The sequence below is a fragment of the Schistocerca gregaria genome, chromosome 1 (genome assembly GCF_023897955.1).
Source record: "Schistocerca gregaria isolate iqSchGreg1 chromosome 1, iqSchGreg1.2, whole genome shotgun sequence".
NCBI classification, from domain to species: domain Eukaryota; kingdom Metazoa; phylum Arthropoda; class Insecta; order Orthoptera; family Acrididae; genus Schistocerca; species Schistocerca gregaria.
This window is the reverse complement of record NC_064920.1, coordinates 411525882-411541757: the sequence shown is the minus strand read 5'-3', so window position 1 is coordinate 411541757 and position 15876 is coordinate 411525882. Positions and strand designations below refer to the sequence as shown.

Here is a 15876-nt window from a genome sequence, read left to right as displayed (position 1 = left end):
CTAAAATATGTTCATGACAGCACAACTTAACGAAACCGCAAACATCTGGCTGTATTCGTTCCTGTAAGATGTTAATGGTCTCGGGCACAGGCTCTTTCGTAAACAGAAACTTTACGTCCATGCAGGCGCAGACACATATAAACAGGTGGCCACAAGAGAACTGCTGTGTCGCGTAGATGACTTGCTGCTGAAAAACGCTTCACTTTCGTACAAACTACCAGTTTGCTATTGCCCACAAGTCACATTCGAGAAGCAAAGGCTGTATCTTTCAGGAGAATGACCGGTCCACAGGCATCTGGACACTGGATTTTCCAATGATCATCAGAACCTAGACGTTTCATCGTCTTGAAGAGGATAGATGTAAAGGTGGCCGCAACGTCGGTATTACAGCCGTTTGTATTGTTAAAAATAACGCGGCTTAATTATTTGCTGCAGAACTTTATAAGCCACTGTCTAAGCACTATTCTCTCGAATGACCAACTAACAATCACAGTTACAATAATGAAATCATATACATTTGAGTGTAGTGGTGGTGATGGTTAGTGTTTAACGTCCCGTCGACAACGAGGCCATTACAGACGGACCAGAAGCTGGGATTAGGGAAGGATGGGGAAGGAAATCGGCCGTGCCCTTTCAAAGGAACCATCTCGGCATTTGCCTGAAACGATCTATAGGGAAATCACGGAAACCTAAATCAGGATGGTCGGACGCGGGTTTGAACCGTCGTCCTCCCGAAAGCGAGTCCAGTGTGTTAATCACTGCGCCACCTCGTTCGAACTCTTTGGTTGAAGACTACAAGTACCGTGTAGCGTGAGAATAAGTATACCTGCGTATATTACGTCTTTGATGCCTTCAAATTGTTGCGAATTATGATTTTTTTGTACATTAACACTTGTTACATTCACAAATACTTTGAATGGATGTTTCTTGGCACCTTGGCACTGATTTGCATTTTTTAGAAACAAAAATTCGTCTGAAAATTGCTATTATCGAGGAAACTCATAAATGACATCATCAAATTCATCGTCCGCATCTGTTGTTTAAATAACTGTGACTCTCATCCGAGGTGTCTCCTTATCTGTGTAGTATGCTGCAGAAAATACTTGTAGAATCAAAGAGGTACATCAAGCTCACAGTTTTAATAAAAACATTACTATTAATGTATGAACTCAGATCTTATTTACGGGATGCATAAAAGGGAAGGAGATTCAAATTGCGAACAGTTCTTTGCCGTACGTAAAGCATACCTTAACCCGAAGTAGGCAATCTGTTAGGTGACAAGCGCGCGCATGGCGAGAGCGAATAACTGCAGAACGCATCAAAATCTGATGATTAATTGACTTGGGGGAGGGCACCAAACAGCGAGGTCATCGGTCTCGCCGGTTTAGGAAATGATGGGGAAGGGAGTCGGCCATACCCTTTCAAAGGGACCATCCCGGCATTTGCCTGAAGCGATTTAGAGAACCCACGGAAAACCTAAATCAGAATGGCCGGACGCAGGTTTTAACCGTCGTCCTCCTGATGCGAGTCCACTGTGCCACCTCGCATCGAAAGTTAAAAAAAAGTGAAGTGGGTAGTCGTTGCTCCACGCCACTACCGAAACCTATCGGCTTAACCCTTGTCAGGATGAACGGTGTGCGCTGCATCGTTATTCGTTACTCATTTCTCCTGCTTAAAGATGCAAAGAATGACATTTTCTCTTCGGTAAAAATCTGCAACCACTTTTCTACAACCGAACCGATTCAATTGTTTTTAAAATTTTGATTGGTTTCGGTTCCACGTGAAACATCCTCAGGTTTGTAGAGACAAAAATAAAACAACTAACCCACATATGATCTACGTTATACAACACTGCTATTGCAGCCTGTCTAAAATCGAATGCTCGAAAATGTGCATGAATATGACGACATGAACATGTCGAACTACAAAAGCAATGGCACCTGACTCTTCAGTTGACTTTGCTCAAATGAAGCAGGCGATACCGAGAAACACACAAACACACAAGAAAATGTGGTATTGAACACTTCAGTTTACATCACCTTAAATTAAGCATCCGATTTGAGCGTACGCAAATCCCTTTAGTACTACCATCGCCCACTATTAGCGGGCGAGGGCACTACATGCTTGTCGAACTGGCTGCCAGCGATTCAGTTGTCGAGAACGGTTGCCGCAGTTTCGAAACGCTTGAAACAGTCAATGACATCGGTTTTACCACCAAAAACTGCACTAGTATCATTCGTATTGCAAGTATCAACACAAAAAAATGAAATAAAAAATTTACGTCCGTGAAATAAATCTTTGGCACCCTTCCCAGTTCTCAACATCGTAAAAAATTACTTTGTCGACGAAAACGTTTAGGGGTACGCATATCCCAGCGTTCCCCCACAAAAACAGCACCGGTTGGAGGTATTCCAGTCCTTGTCTTCCTCTACAACTTTTATCCTCTACAGTTCTCTGTAGTACCATGGAAGTTATTCTTTGGTGCATTAACATCTGTCTTATCATTCTGCCCCTTCTCCTTGTCAATGTTTTCCAAACTTTCCTCTCCTCGCCGATTCTGCGGACAATTTCCTCATTTCTTATCAGTCCGCTTAATTTTCAACATCCTTATCTAGCACCACATATGAAAGACTTCTGAGTCTCTTGTCCGGTTAACATACATACTTAGAAATTTTTTCCTCAAATCATATCGATGTTTGATAACTGTAGACTTCTTTTGGTCAGGTATACCCTCTTTGCTTGTGATACTGTGCTTTTTATGTCCTGTCTTGGGTCGATATGTGTTTCTAGCTTCCAAGGTAGCAACGTTCTTTCACTTCGTCTACTTCGTGCTCCCCAACTTCTATGTTAAGTTTATCTCTAATCTCATTGCTGCTACTCCTCATTACTTTTGTCTTTCTTCGGTTGATACATAGTGTTCATTCCATTCAACAGGTTCAGCACTTCCTCTTAACTTTCACCGAGGCTAGCAATGTCTCCATCTAATCTTGTTACCAATATTCTTTCACTCTGAATTTTAATCCTACTCATGGACTTTTCTTTTACTTCTGTCGGTTGTTCTGCGGTGTCTAGACTGAACAGTACGGGCGTAGGACTACACTCCTGTCTTATTTCCTATTTAATCTGAACACTTTGTTCTTGGTCTTTCTAGATATGATATAATAGCAACGTTATACAGGATGGTTATAAATAAACTTTCGCTACTTGAGAGCGCCCCCATGAAAAACGAGTATAGCAGGAATGAAACTTCGTGGAAAAATTTGTAAGAATATCCGGAAGAGAAATAACGAATAAACCATTGAAAGAAACACATTTTAATTCCTACATCAGAGGATTCAAATGTGGTGACCTTGGTTCATCCGATGTTCGGAACGATCGGCTAACGATTCGGTTTCCTTCAAATGTATTAAGAAGTAACCAAGTGACCTGAAGAGCAATGTGAGGTGGAGCGCCATGGTGCATCAAAACAGTGAGTCCAAAGCACCTCTCCCCCGTAGAGAAGGGGTCGCATGTTAGCGATCACAGTAAGGTGTCCCGTTCACGCTGCATGACCTTGGTCCGTGGCGTCCCACTCCTCGAAGAAAAATGGACTAGTCATGAACTGTGCCGTGAAGCCACACGATAAAGTGACGCTTTCACTAAGCAGTGGAGTTTATGGGCGTTCGCCAGTTGCGACAGTTGTGAGTGTTCACTGCTCCAGTGAGCGTGAAGTGTGCTTCATCGCTCGACAAGATGTTCCAGACTCACATGTCGTCAACTTCAGCCCCTACAAGAAACATAAGAACAAAGATTACTCGAATTTCGCGTCGTGTAGCTGAAGTTGGTGAGCTATGTGAAGCAGGCCGAGGTGGCCGTGCGGTTCTAGGCGCTACAATCTCGAACCGCGCGACCGCTACGTGCGCAGGTTCGAATCCTGCCTCGGGCATGGATGTGTGTGCTGTCCTTAGGTTAGTTAGGTTTCAGTAGTTCTAAGTTCTAGGGGACTGATGACCTTAGAAGTTAAGTCCCATAGTGCTCAGAGCCATTTGAACCAATGTGAAGTTTGTACGGATATAGTTTGACAGTACTTCTCGATCGGTGGGCCATGGAATGTTCAGTTGTCGTGACACAGGTCGTTCACTGCTTGAAGATCGCACATTGCGTCCAGCATTCTCAACCACAGCAATACTTACTTCAACAATCTGTAGAGCAATCGGCTGTCCACGTCTCTCACGAGCAAACCAGATCTTCGTCCGAGCGTTCCAAACTGCGCAAGCACCAAGATCGCCAAATTTAGACCCTTTTGATGTAGAAATTAAAATGTGTTTCCTTCGTTGGTTTAATCATTATTGCCCTTCCGCATGCCGCTGTTTCAACAGAGTTTTATTATGCTACGATCACTCGTTTGTCATGCGGGCCGTCCCAAGTCGGAAAGTTTAATTATAACCGAATGTGACATAGATTATGTCTTGGTTAGTTATTTTGTTTTTATCTGAACACATCTGAAGATGGTTGATGTTAAAAAATGGTATGTCTAAGCTGGCCGCTGTGGCCGAGTGGTTCTAGGCGCTTCAGTCGGGAACCGCGCTGCTGCCACGGTCGCAGGTTCGAATCTTGCCTCGGGCATGGATGTGTACGATGTCCTTATGTTAGTTAGCTTTAAGTAGTTCTAATTCTAGTGGACTGATGACCTTACATGTTAAGTTCAAAATGTTCAAATGTGTGTGTGAAATCTTATGGGACTCAACTGCTAAGGTCATCAGTCCCTCAGCCTACACACTACTTAGCCTAAATTATCCTAAGGACAAACACACACACACCCACGCCCGAGGGAGGATTCGAACCTCCGCCGGGACCAGCCGCACAGTCCATGTCTGCAGCGCCTTAGAAACATGCTAAGTCCCATTGTGTTTGGAGCAGTTTGAATTTTATTATGTATAAAGCTATTTCTGCGCGATTGATTAATGGTGTGCTTTCGGGTGTTCTGCCGACTTGTTGTCACCATTTTACGCAAAATATTTCGATGACCGACCCAGCCGTCTTCCTCAGGTGCTGCAAGTGTTGCTGTTCGAGTGTAGCTGCTGCCTAGACTCCGAAAAGGCAGCAAGTAGACATAACAGGACAGCTCTAAGCACTGAAGAACTCTGCTGCGTCGGTCGTCGATATATTTTGCGTAAAATGGTGACAACAACTCGGCAGAACACCCGCAAGAACACTATTAATTTAAAAAATGCAAATATCTATACGGGCAGTAAAATCTGCCTCTTCGACGAACTGGTGAAATACGAATGAGTCGTCCGTGACATGCGAAAAATGTTCAGATGTGTGTGAAATCTTATGGGACTTAACTGCTAAGGTCATCAGTCCCTAAGCCTACACACTACTTAACCTAAATTATCCTAAGGACAAACACACACACCCATGTCCGAGGGAGGATTCGAACCTCCGCCGGGACCAGCCGCACAGTCCATGATTGCAGCACCCTAGACTGCGTGGCGTGACATGCGAGCAACGAACATTTTAGGGAATATCGCACTTAGTGCCGCGGAACAGTCGTTACTCAGCAACGAACGCATACGATTTGCAACACAGCTAATTGCGACGACGGTCACGAGTCAGTCTTCGCACGTCGCCGTTACCACTTCGAGGAAGAGACGGAGGGACGCTTCAATCTTTCTGCCCTACGCGCAGAGCGACACGATACGTTTCATCGCAGCTTAACACCTAAAGAAGGAGAATAAAAGCACACTCGATAAGTGATACCAGTCCGATTCTACACAGAGTACGCGAAAGGACTCCCCCCCTTCTAACAGCCGTGTACCGTAAGTCACTAGAGGAACGGAAGGTTCCAAATGATTGGAAAAGAGCACAGGTAGTCTCAGTTTTCAAGAAGGCTCATCGAGCAGATGCGCAAAACTATAGACCTATATCTCTGACATCGATCTGTTTTAGAGTTTTAGAACATGTTTTTTGCTCGCGTATCATGTCATTTCTGGAAACCCAGAATCTAGTCTGTAGAAATCAACATGGATTCCGGAAACAGCGATCGTGTGAGGCCCAACTCGCTTTATTTGTTCATGAGACCCAGAAAATATTACATACAGGCTCCCATATAGATGCCATTTTCCTTGACTTCCGGAAGGCGTTCGATACAGTTCCGAACTGTCGCCTGATAAACAAAGTAAGAGCCTACGAAATATGAGACCAGCTGTGTGGCTGGATTGAAGAGTTTTTATCAAACAGAACACAGCATGTTGCTCTCAATGGAGAGACGTCTACAGACGTTATAGTAACCTCTGGCGTGCCACAGGGGAGTGTTATGGGACCATTGCTTTTTTTCACAATATATATATATATATATATATATATATATATATATATATATATATATATATATATATAAATGACGTAGTGGTTAGCGTCGGAAGCGCCACGCGCCTTTTCGCGGATGATGCTGTAGTGTACAGAGAAGTACAGCATTAGAAAATTGTAGCGAAATGCAGGAAGATCTGCAGCGGATAGGTGCAGGGAGTGGCAACTGACCCTTAACATAGGCAAATGTAATGTAATGCGAATACATAGAAAGAAGGATCCTTTATTGTATGATTATATGATAGCGGAACAAACACTGGTAGCAGGTACTTCTGTAAAATATCTGGGAGTATGCGTGCGGAACGATTTGAAGTGGAATGATCATATAAAATTAATTGTTGGTAAGGCGGGTACCAGGTTGAGATTCATTGGGAGAATCCTTAGAAAATGTAGTCCATCAACAAAGGAGGTGGCTTACAAAACACTCGTTCGACCTATAGTTGAGTACTGCTCGTCATTGTGGGATCCGTACCAGGTCGTGTTGACAGAGGAGATAGGGAAGATCCAAAGAAGAGCTGCGCATTTCGTCACAGGGTTATTTGGTAAGCACGATAGCGTTACGGAGATGTTTAGCAAACTCAAGTGGCAGACACTGCAAGGGAGGCGCACTGCATCGCGGTATAGCTTGCTGTCCAGGTTTCGAGAGCGTGCGTTTCTGGATGGGGTATCGAATATATTGCTTCCCCCTACTTATACCCCCCCGAGGAGATCACGAATGTAAAATTAGAGAGATTCGAGCGCGCACGGAGGCTTTCCGGCAGTCGTTCTTCCCGCGAACCAAACGCGACTGAGACAGGAAAGGGAGGTAATGACAGTGGCACATAAAGTGCCCTCCGCCACACACCGTTGGGTGGCTTGCGGAGTATAAATGTAGATGTAGATGTAGAACATCTGAGGCCATCAGTACCCTAGAACTCCATGCCCGATTCTGGATTCGAACCTGCGACCGTAGAAGTCGCGCGGTTCCAGGCTGAAGCGCCTAGAACCGTTCGGCCACAGCGGCTGGCAGGAAAGTTTAATTAGAACCAAATGTGACCTAGATTATGACTTGGTTAGTTATTCTTTTATCTGTACACATCTGAAGATTGTTTATGTGAAAACAGAGACAAAGAATTTTAAAAATGTAATGTCTATGGTTTTTCCTGCACGATTGATTAATGGTGTGCTTGCGGGTGTGCTTCGACGACCGACTCTGCTGATTTCTTCAGGTGCTGCGAATCTTGCTGTTAAGTGTACCTGGTGGCTAGACTCCTAAAAGACAGAAAGTACACATGACAGGACAGCTCTAAGCACTGAAGAATCTGCTCTCGGCAGAACACCCGAAAGCACACTATTAATTTTAAAAATGCAAATATCTATACGGGCAGTAAAATCTGCCTCTTCGGCGAACTGGTGAAATACGAATGAGTCGGCCGTGACATGCGAAAAATGTTCAAATGTGTGTGAAATCTTATGGGACTTAACTGCTAAGGTCATCAGTCCCTAAGCTTACACACTACTTAATCTAAATTATCCTGAGGACAAACACACACACCCATGTCCGAGGGAGGACTCGAACCTCCGCCGGGACCAGCCGCACAGTCCATGACTGCAGCGCCCTAGACCGCTCGGATAACCCGCGCGGCGTGACATGTGAGCAACGAACGTTTTAGGGAATATCGCACTTAGTGCCGCGGAATAGTCACGAACGCACACGATTTGCAACACAGCTACTTGCGACGACGGTCACGAGTCAGTCTTCGCACGTCGCCGTTACCACTTCGAGGACGAGACGGAGAGACGCTTCAACCTTTCTGCCCAACGCGCAGAGCGGCTAGATACGTTTCATCGCAGCGTAAAACCTAAAGAAGGAGAATAAAAGCACACTCGATAAGTGACGGCGTACGTCACGCCAAAGGAGAACACGAGGGCTCGACGGCTTTCGGTCTCGCGTGGACCGTGAGGAGAGAGGTGAAGATTCGCAGACGCGGCACGGCGGCGCGGCAGTGAGCGCGGGGCGCACAGCCCACAGAGTTGGCGGCAGTGGCAGCGGCCGCCTCTTCACCTGCTCAGATACGGAGCTCGCAGCCTTCGCTCGGCCGCCAGTCTTAATCTCGGGGCCGAGACGCGCGGGCGGACAAAGTGCGGCTGTCGCGTCGCCGTCGATAACCGCGCCAGCAGCGAGCTGAGGCCGCGTGCGTGCGGCGCCGTGCAGAGGCGCGTGCTTTATAATTAGTCGCGACGCGGCGGACAGCAACCACGCCCGCACCGCGCGCCGCCAGTCACGCTCGCCGCCGCCATGTACTCGGACGCGCTGCTGCTGCTGCTGCTGGCCGCCACCTGCTCCGTGGGGCAATGCTTGCACCGCTGCTGCCCGCGGGGCGCCTGGCTGGACCAGAGCGCCGCCGACTGCTTCTCCGCGCCGGACAACGCTTCCGCCGACTTCCGGCCGGCGCTGCACTACCGCCACCGCAACGGTTCCTACGCCCCGGCCGAGAACGCGTCCGTCCCCGTATCGGACGAGCACCCCTGCCCGGAAGGCTACTACCCGCTGGAGCCCGAAATGGACCCGGCGGAAGAGCACTACGTGCTGACGACGGGCGAGCTGCATTTCCCCGCGGACGGCAGCGTGCTGGGCCCGGCGGCCTTCTGCCTGGCGGAGGTGTTCCCCGACGGTCGCGTCCGCACCTACGTGTGCGAGTCGGCGGTCGACGTGCCGTTCGTCGTCCCCGCCAGCTTCGCCCTGTACGGCGGGCTGATGCTCGTCTCAAGCCTCTTCGTGCTCGCCACCTTCTTCGTTTACGCGTCCGTCCGCCGGCTGCGTAACGTCAGCGGCCTTTGCCTCATGAGCTACACTGCCGTCCTCTTCGTCGGCTACGTCGCCAGCGGCACCTCGCAGATCTTCGACGTCGCCGACGGCGCCCCGTGCTTCGCTGCAGGTCAATCTCAACTTCTAATTAACACATATATTTCTTTTGTTGCTACTAACGGGGGAGAGTGGTGCTGGTGGTTAGTGTTTGACGTCCCGTCGACAACGAGGTCATTAGAGACGGAGCGCAAGCTCGGGTTAGAGAAGGATTGGGAAGGAAATCGGCCGTGCCCTTTCAAAGGAACCATCCCGGCGTTTGCCTGAAACGATTTAGGGAAATTACGGAAAACCTATATCAGGATGGCTGGAGACGGGATTGAACTGTCGTCGTCCCGAATGCGAGTCCGGGGGAAAGTAAAACAGTGTCGGCCGACATAAATATTTGGCCTTTACTGAGTAACTGTGGTGATTAATCGGAACATTAATTCACTATACTGGGCAATTTCCAAGAATGATTGCCTATCGAAGTGGCGGGGTCCGAACGATACATATCGAACGTCCGATCGTAAATCGTTCGTGCGGCTCTGGTGGCGGGCATTATGAGTATGTTTATGATGGTCTCTACAGCAACGACAAAGTCGGCCGGAGTGGCCTAGCGGTTCTAGGCGCTACAGTCCGGAACCGTGCGACTGCTACGGTCGCAGGTATGAATCCGGCCTCGGGCATGGATGGGTTCAAATGGTTCAAATGGCTCTGAGCACTATGGGACTTAACATCTGAGGTCATCAGTCCCCTAGAACTTAGAACTACTTAAATCTAACTAACCTAAGGACATCACACATATCCATGCCCGAGGCACGATTCGAACCTGCGACCGTAGCGCTCGCGTGGTTCCAGTCTGTAGGGCCTAGAACCGCTCGGCCACACCGGTTGGCCATGGATGGGTGTGATGTCCTTATATTAGTTAGGTTTAAATAGTTCTAGGTTCTAGAGGACTGATGACCTCAGCACTTAAGTTCCATAGTGCTCAGAGACATTTGAACCATTGAAGAGCATTACAAAAATACTTGTAATCGCAAAGGAGACGACTTACCTTCCTCGTCGTCGGTGTTGGAATCATGTGAAATTCCATTACGGTGGTCTGCATGGATAATTTGCAAAAGTCGAACCATGTACTCTTCCTGATACTCATTCGTTTTCCGCACTGTCCACAATGAAATTGTAAACGGTATTTCAGGATCGAAACTGTTCTTACGAAGTTTTACACACTTCGCACCGCCACAGTCTATACGGTCCCTTCTTTCCTCGTTCAGTAGTAATCCATGTTTGCGACAGAAAGTGGAACAGTTTTCTACGCTGGATAAACATCGAATTAGATTTTTCCACGTGAGAGAATCCGCCGAAGAAACGTCAAGAGCACCAGACATCCCACTCACTAACCACATAAATCGTCTGGGAGTCCCTAGCAATTCACAAATAATTCGCGGAGGTATGTAATTTAGAGCAACTAAGGGAACGGCGGGAAACAGATAAAAATGACGATCACAAATAACTGATCACAAAGCCCGCCTCCAGAGTCGCATGATCGATTTACGATCGCAAGTTCGATATGTATCGTTTGGACCCCGCCACTTCGATAGGCAATCATTCTTGGAGATTACCCTATTCTGTTACCTCAGGAAGGGTTGTTGGGTTGTTTTGGGGGAGGAGACCAGACAGCGAGGTCATCGGTCTCTTCGGATTAAGGAAGGATGGGGTAGAAAGTCGGCCATGCCTTTTTAAAGGAAGCATCCCGGCATTCACCTGGAGTGATTTAGGGAAATCACGGAAAACCTAAATCAGAATGGCCGGACGAGGGATTGAACCGTCGTCCTCCCGAATGCGAGTCCAGTGTGCTAACCACTGCGCCACATCGCTCGGTGTTACCTCAAGACATGGTCTATGAATAGCAGAGCGTCATGATTTATATTTTTCATTTATACTACTTAATTACATCGAAACTAAAAGAACTACAATTACAAGGCTTGTAGAAAGTGTCTTGTAGGATCGGTCATTGTCTTTTAGTGTTATTATCAGTTTAACGGCACACAGCACTGATGCTTGTTGGATAATAATAGAATACGTAGGCGAGGGAACTTATTTTTAGTATTTCAGCTCAGTTCACCAATGTTTAGCTCAGTGTTTTACAGAGATCGCAAATAAAATACAAAATATTCTCCTGATTCAGACATCCAACATGTACCAAACTCTCCACTTCTTCAACTGACTCCAGATACATAAAGCACTTTTCAGTCTCTTCTGTTGACCCATTATTTCCGGCACATTCCAGTTTTGTTCGCCGCATGGTTATTGGCTTTCCATGACCACTCTTTGCGTCCTTGTTTTATTTTGGAACACCCCACTCAAGTTCAGCTTCTGTAGCTCTTTTTCCGACTATTTTTTTTCAGCTTTTAATCTCTTCTCTTCGGTGTTGATCTTTTTCTTCAGGTGTATCCCTGTGGTTATTTTGTTAGACATGACATTGCTCACAGCCATTTTCATGCACTCTTGATTCTATTTTCCTCTTACCTTTTTCTTGTCTTCCACCATTTCAATCTGAAAAGATGTAAGAAGGAGAAAAATCGTTAAAAAACTAAAACTACTTTTGGCCGATACTGAAAACGATCAGGTGGCCGATACTTCAAGACAAACGTGCAATAAAATGTTGTCATATTGTACGTTGTTTTATAGAAATTATCATCACACATTTGTCGGATATCGTGCCTTAAACAACTTAGATAACGGAAATGTATTAATGACGTTAATCACTTACCTTAGAGACGGCTACCACAAGCCTCGAAATATCTTCGATGCGCTAAGAGTGACAGCAACACCATTAAGCACGCACAGCAGACAAAGCACTGAAGAGAGGAAGAAGATATCCGACTCCAGTGTACATGGATACACAACTTACTTCTGCTCAGCGCACAATTCTGCCATTTGCAAGCGGAAAGAGAACAATACTAGCCTGTTCTGTGAGCTAGACGATCGAGCACGACTGTCCCCTACCGGTACCGACGCCTATTTCAGAACTAAGAGCCGAGAAGGAAAACCGTAAACTGTCACACTGCTACTGAAATAATTCCCGAAGGGCTTGTAGCGCGAAATCGGAAAGATTTCCTTCCTCCACAGACAATTCGCACCTTTCCTTTCTAATCTGGGAGTGTGCTGTCTTAAGTGAACGGTATCGTGTAGGTAACTGAAATGAGTGTGTGCTGTGTAGCGTTGTGTTTATATTGTTGATGACAGAGAATGAAAGAGCAGGAAGAATCCTGATTCCAACACACACATTATTCATCTGGAACAGCTCTTGTGTGGGAACGGGGACGAGGGTTCCGAACTGAAAGTCCATATCCCATGAATATATCAACATCCAACGGTGTGGACGCCGTCACAGCATAGTACCGAATCATTGCATTGGATTCATATGCTGTAGGACTGGGTTCTAGACCAATTCTGGCCAATCATATAAAGCTTTTCAACAGTTTCACTAATTTACTTGCAGAGATTCTGGAGTGATTAAGAAAATTGGAATTCGGATTGAGGAGGGAGGCTTGCAAGGGTACTCCGTGCAGTTGTAGAAAGCCGCTGTGCCTGAGTGGCGTAGTGGTTAGTGCATCTGTTTAGTGAGCGGGAGAACCGGGTTCGAATCCCGACCTTGGTACAAATTTTCATTCGTCGCTTGAGCGTGGAACGATATAGCTTCATTCTGAAAGTAAAGTTTAGACTGATTTCCTAAACCCCCCCTCCATTGACACACTGTGGCAGGATTTGCAATTTAACAAAGAGTATTAACGCGTAGTCTACTCAAGAAGTGTATGCCTGCAGATCTTCACCAAACATTAAAGAAAATATAAAGCTGTCCTGAAGCCCAAGATCTGAACACAGTAGAGCTTTACTAGGCACGGTCTTATTGGAGTCTCCCCGTGCCCTCCTCCGGCATTTGAAGTGACTTACCAAAAAAATGATAGTGGGACGCAGGCTTTAGTGTGTAGTCTACGGCGGTGCAGCGGTGCAACTTGGCACTGTTACTTCCGCTACCGAGACTAGAGTCAGTTGCTTCCAGTGGTAGTGTCAACAATGCAGCGTGAGCTAGCGGTCTCGGCTGCCGAGAAGCTAATAGCGTAAGAGAAATAAGTGCCACATATATACTCAACAGATCTAGTGAGAAGCGCTACAAGAAAGAGTTGTTTACCACGGAAGGGCTCAGTCATCACATTTCTAGCGGACGTTAAAGGTTAAAGTTCAACACTTCGACGGCATCGATGCCGTTAAAGATAGCGATCAACTCTGGGTAAAGGACGGCCTTCAGCTTGTTGTAGGAACTATCCCAGCATTCGCTTCTTAAGGTGATACCGGATATCAGTGGATAACCGAAATCAAGATGGCAGAATGGGAATTTGACCCCTGTCCACACTAAATACGAGTTCACTGCCTTTACCAATGCACGTTTTCCAAGACCAATTAACAGACATATCGTCGTGATTACGATCGTAAAATTACAAAAATTTCGGCCGTCGTTCGTCCACATCTCCATTGTGAAATAGAAAATAGACTGGGAAGCGACACATGTACAGTATGCAGTCTGTTCACACACTGTATGATAGCTTGTGGATTTTAAGTAGGTATAAATGCAGTCAATAAAATGAACTTCTAGAACATTTACTCGTGGTTCGAAGCAATACTCCTCACATCGTTTCAACTGGACACTTTTTGTATCGCAGGAAGAGCTGGAAGTCACTGGCCACTTGTCAGGACTAAAACACAAACAATCGAAATTATATCAGTCGTAGTGGCACTTACGTCATAAATGCAATCTCCTGAACATAAGTTTCTTATCTCCGTAAAGATTGCACATTACAGCTCTTACTGTATATTGCGATAAGCGGGGTGATAATTTTTCCAGATCCCCCAAAAATATTGCGAGCACAACTGCATGGCTTAACTGTGTCAAATTCCTGTCCTTCTCATCACACTTTTCTTCCAGTATTTGTACGTCTATGTGATATATACTTTAGACAAAAGAATTTTAACACCACTGTCCACCTGCATTGATAATTACCATCGGTCATAAGACTTCGCAGTTGCCAATTGCCGCTGTCGCACAGAAGAAAGTAACAAAAGACAAACGACAATACTGAAGTTCCATGCACAGCACCTCACCTCAAACTAATGCGCATGCGCGAGCTAATCGTCTTATCTTGAGATTCCGTTTGGCCAAGAGGCGCTTACTTACGAAACACGCCTCGAGATACAGCACTACTAAATGTTGGTAGTGTCAAGTGTGTGAATACTGCTAATGTTCTGACAGATGCAGGGGAAATGCCTGACGTAATGAGCAGCCTACATATTAATGTCTGACAGTATTGTTAGATACCTACTGAAGTTATATCGCTGAGGAAGGTGTGTCTGAAATGCTTATGAAAACCCATCCGCTTTAATAGCAAATGGCAGTTCACTTTACAAATTATAAATGCAAGGTAATTAATGTAACCACGATTAAAAACCCGTTATTATTCGGTTAAATCATTGGTGATAAGCTCTCAGTCTAATGTGATCGATTGAATACCTGTAAGTGTAACGTTAAGAAATGATATTGGAGTGGAACGAATACATAAATTCAGTTGGGGAAAAACAAGTATAACACTGGTTTTCCTCCTCGCCATTTAGCGTGGGTGGAGTGTGTGTGTATGTGTGTGTGTGTGTGTGTGTGTGTGTGTGTGTGTGTGTAGATTGAACAATTCCGTTTCAAAATATCCGACACTGAAAGGAGAAGTTAATTCCACAAACACTAGTCCAAAAAAGGAATTGGCAATGCTTTGTTTTTATCCATCTTTCATTCGGACTTCTGTCAAACGGCGGGCACCCAATCACTCAGCAAATAATGGTTCAATTAATTCTGCGATAGAAATTTCAGTATTGCAGTCATCCTTCGGTACCTGTGTCACGTGGTTGCAGGTTGCCACGAATAAAAGACAATGAGATTTCAAAATAGGGAACTGGCTATGGGGAACTTTGATTGCATAAGCGAACAGTAATCAGTATGCAGACAAAGCAAACGCATAATTTTGAGCCTTTTACTAAAGTAGCTTGTTTTTCCTTCTGCCTCCAGACAATGTCATAGTTTTCCCCCAAACCTCGTGTGCACAACTCGCCGATGTAAACCCGCGGCCTGCGGGACGCATACGGCCCGATTTGAGAATTGGTGCGGCCCGCGGTTCTCGGCCATATCTTGTAATAATATGCATCTAGCAACTAACAGCCGAATCCAAAAACGTCAACTAATATTAATAACTTCTTACGAGTGCGGTTTTCATGCTCACTATCAAACAAAAACACTTACAGAGACACTAATTTTAATTGACGTTAGTTCATTCGGCCGTGAACTGAGTAAAGTTGGGCGGTTACCTCAGAGAAGAGGGATCAGTTGCACAGCTCCTGCGAGGTTAGATGGTGTTTGAGAGAGAATGTTGTTTCTCTTCCTGTACCGACAAATCACGCATGTGCGCAAACGTGCCAAACAACTGCCATGATATAAATTTTGACATGGGACTAACATGGATTCTTGAAGGCGCATTAGAGAGACATCACCTTCAAAGGCGGTTCATATTTTCAGCAAGGAACATGAAATTAAGTTAAAGCTGTTGTAATACAATGCAGTGAGTAGAAGAAAAATTACATTCAAAACATGTATCAAA

The 15876-nt window shown here is 45.7% G+C and overlaps 1 protein-coding gene across 4 annotated transcripts in view; it reads left to right on the top strand.

The window, feature by feature from the left end:
* Positions 1-15876, top strand: part of LOC126349825 (G-protein coupled receptor Mth2-like) — a 583470-nt gene that overhangs the window by 239245 nt on the left and 328349 nt on the right. The window contains exon 1 of one of the 4 annotated variants that reach the window (XM_050002467.1): positions 8313-9269. The exons of the other annotated variants lie outside the window; for them this stretch is intronic. Coding sequence (XP_049858424.1) covers positions 8630-9269 — 640 coding nt within the window. The 5' untranslated portion in view covers positions 8313-8629. Of the gene's footprint in view, positions 1-8312; positions 9270-15876 lie in introns of those variants that run through there. 4 annotated transcript variants of the gene reach the window in all.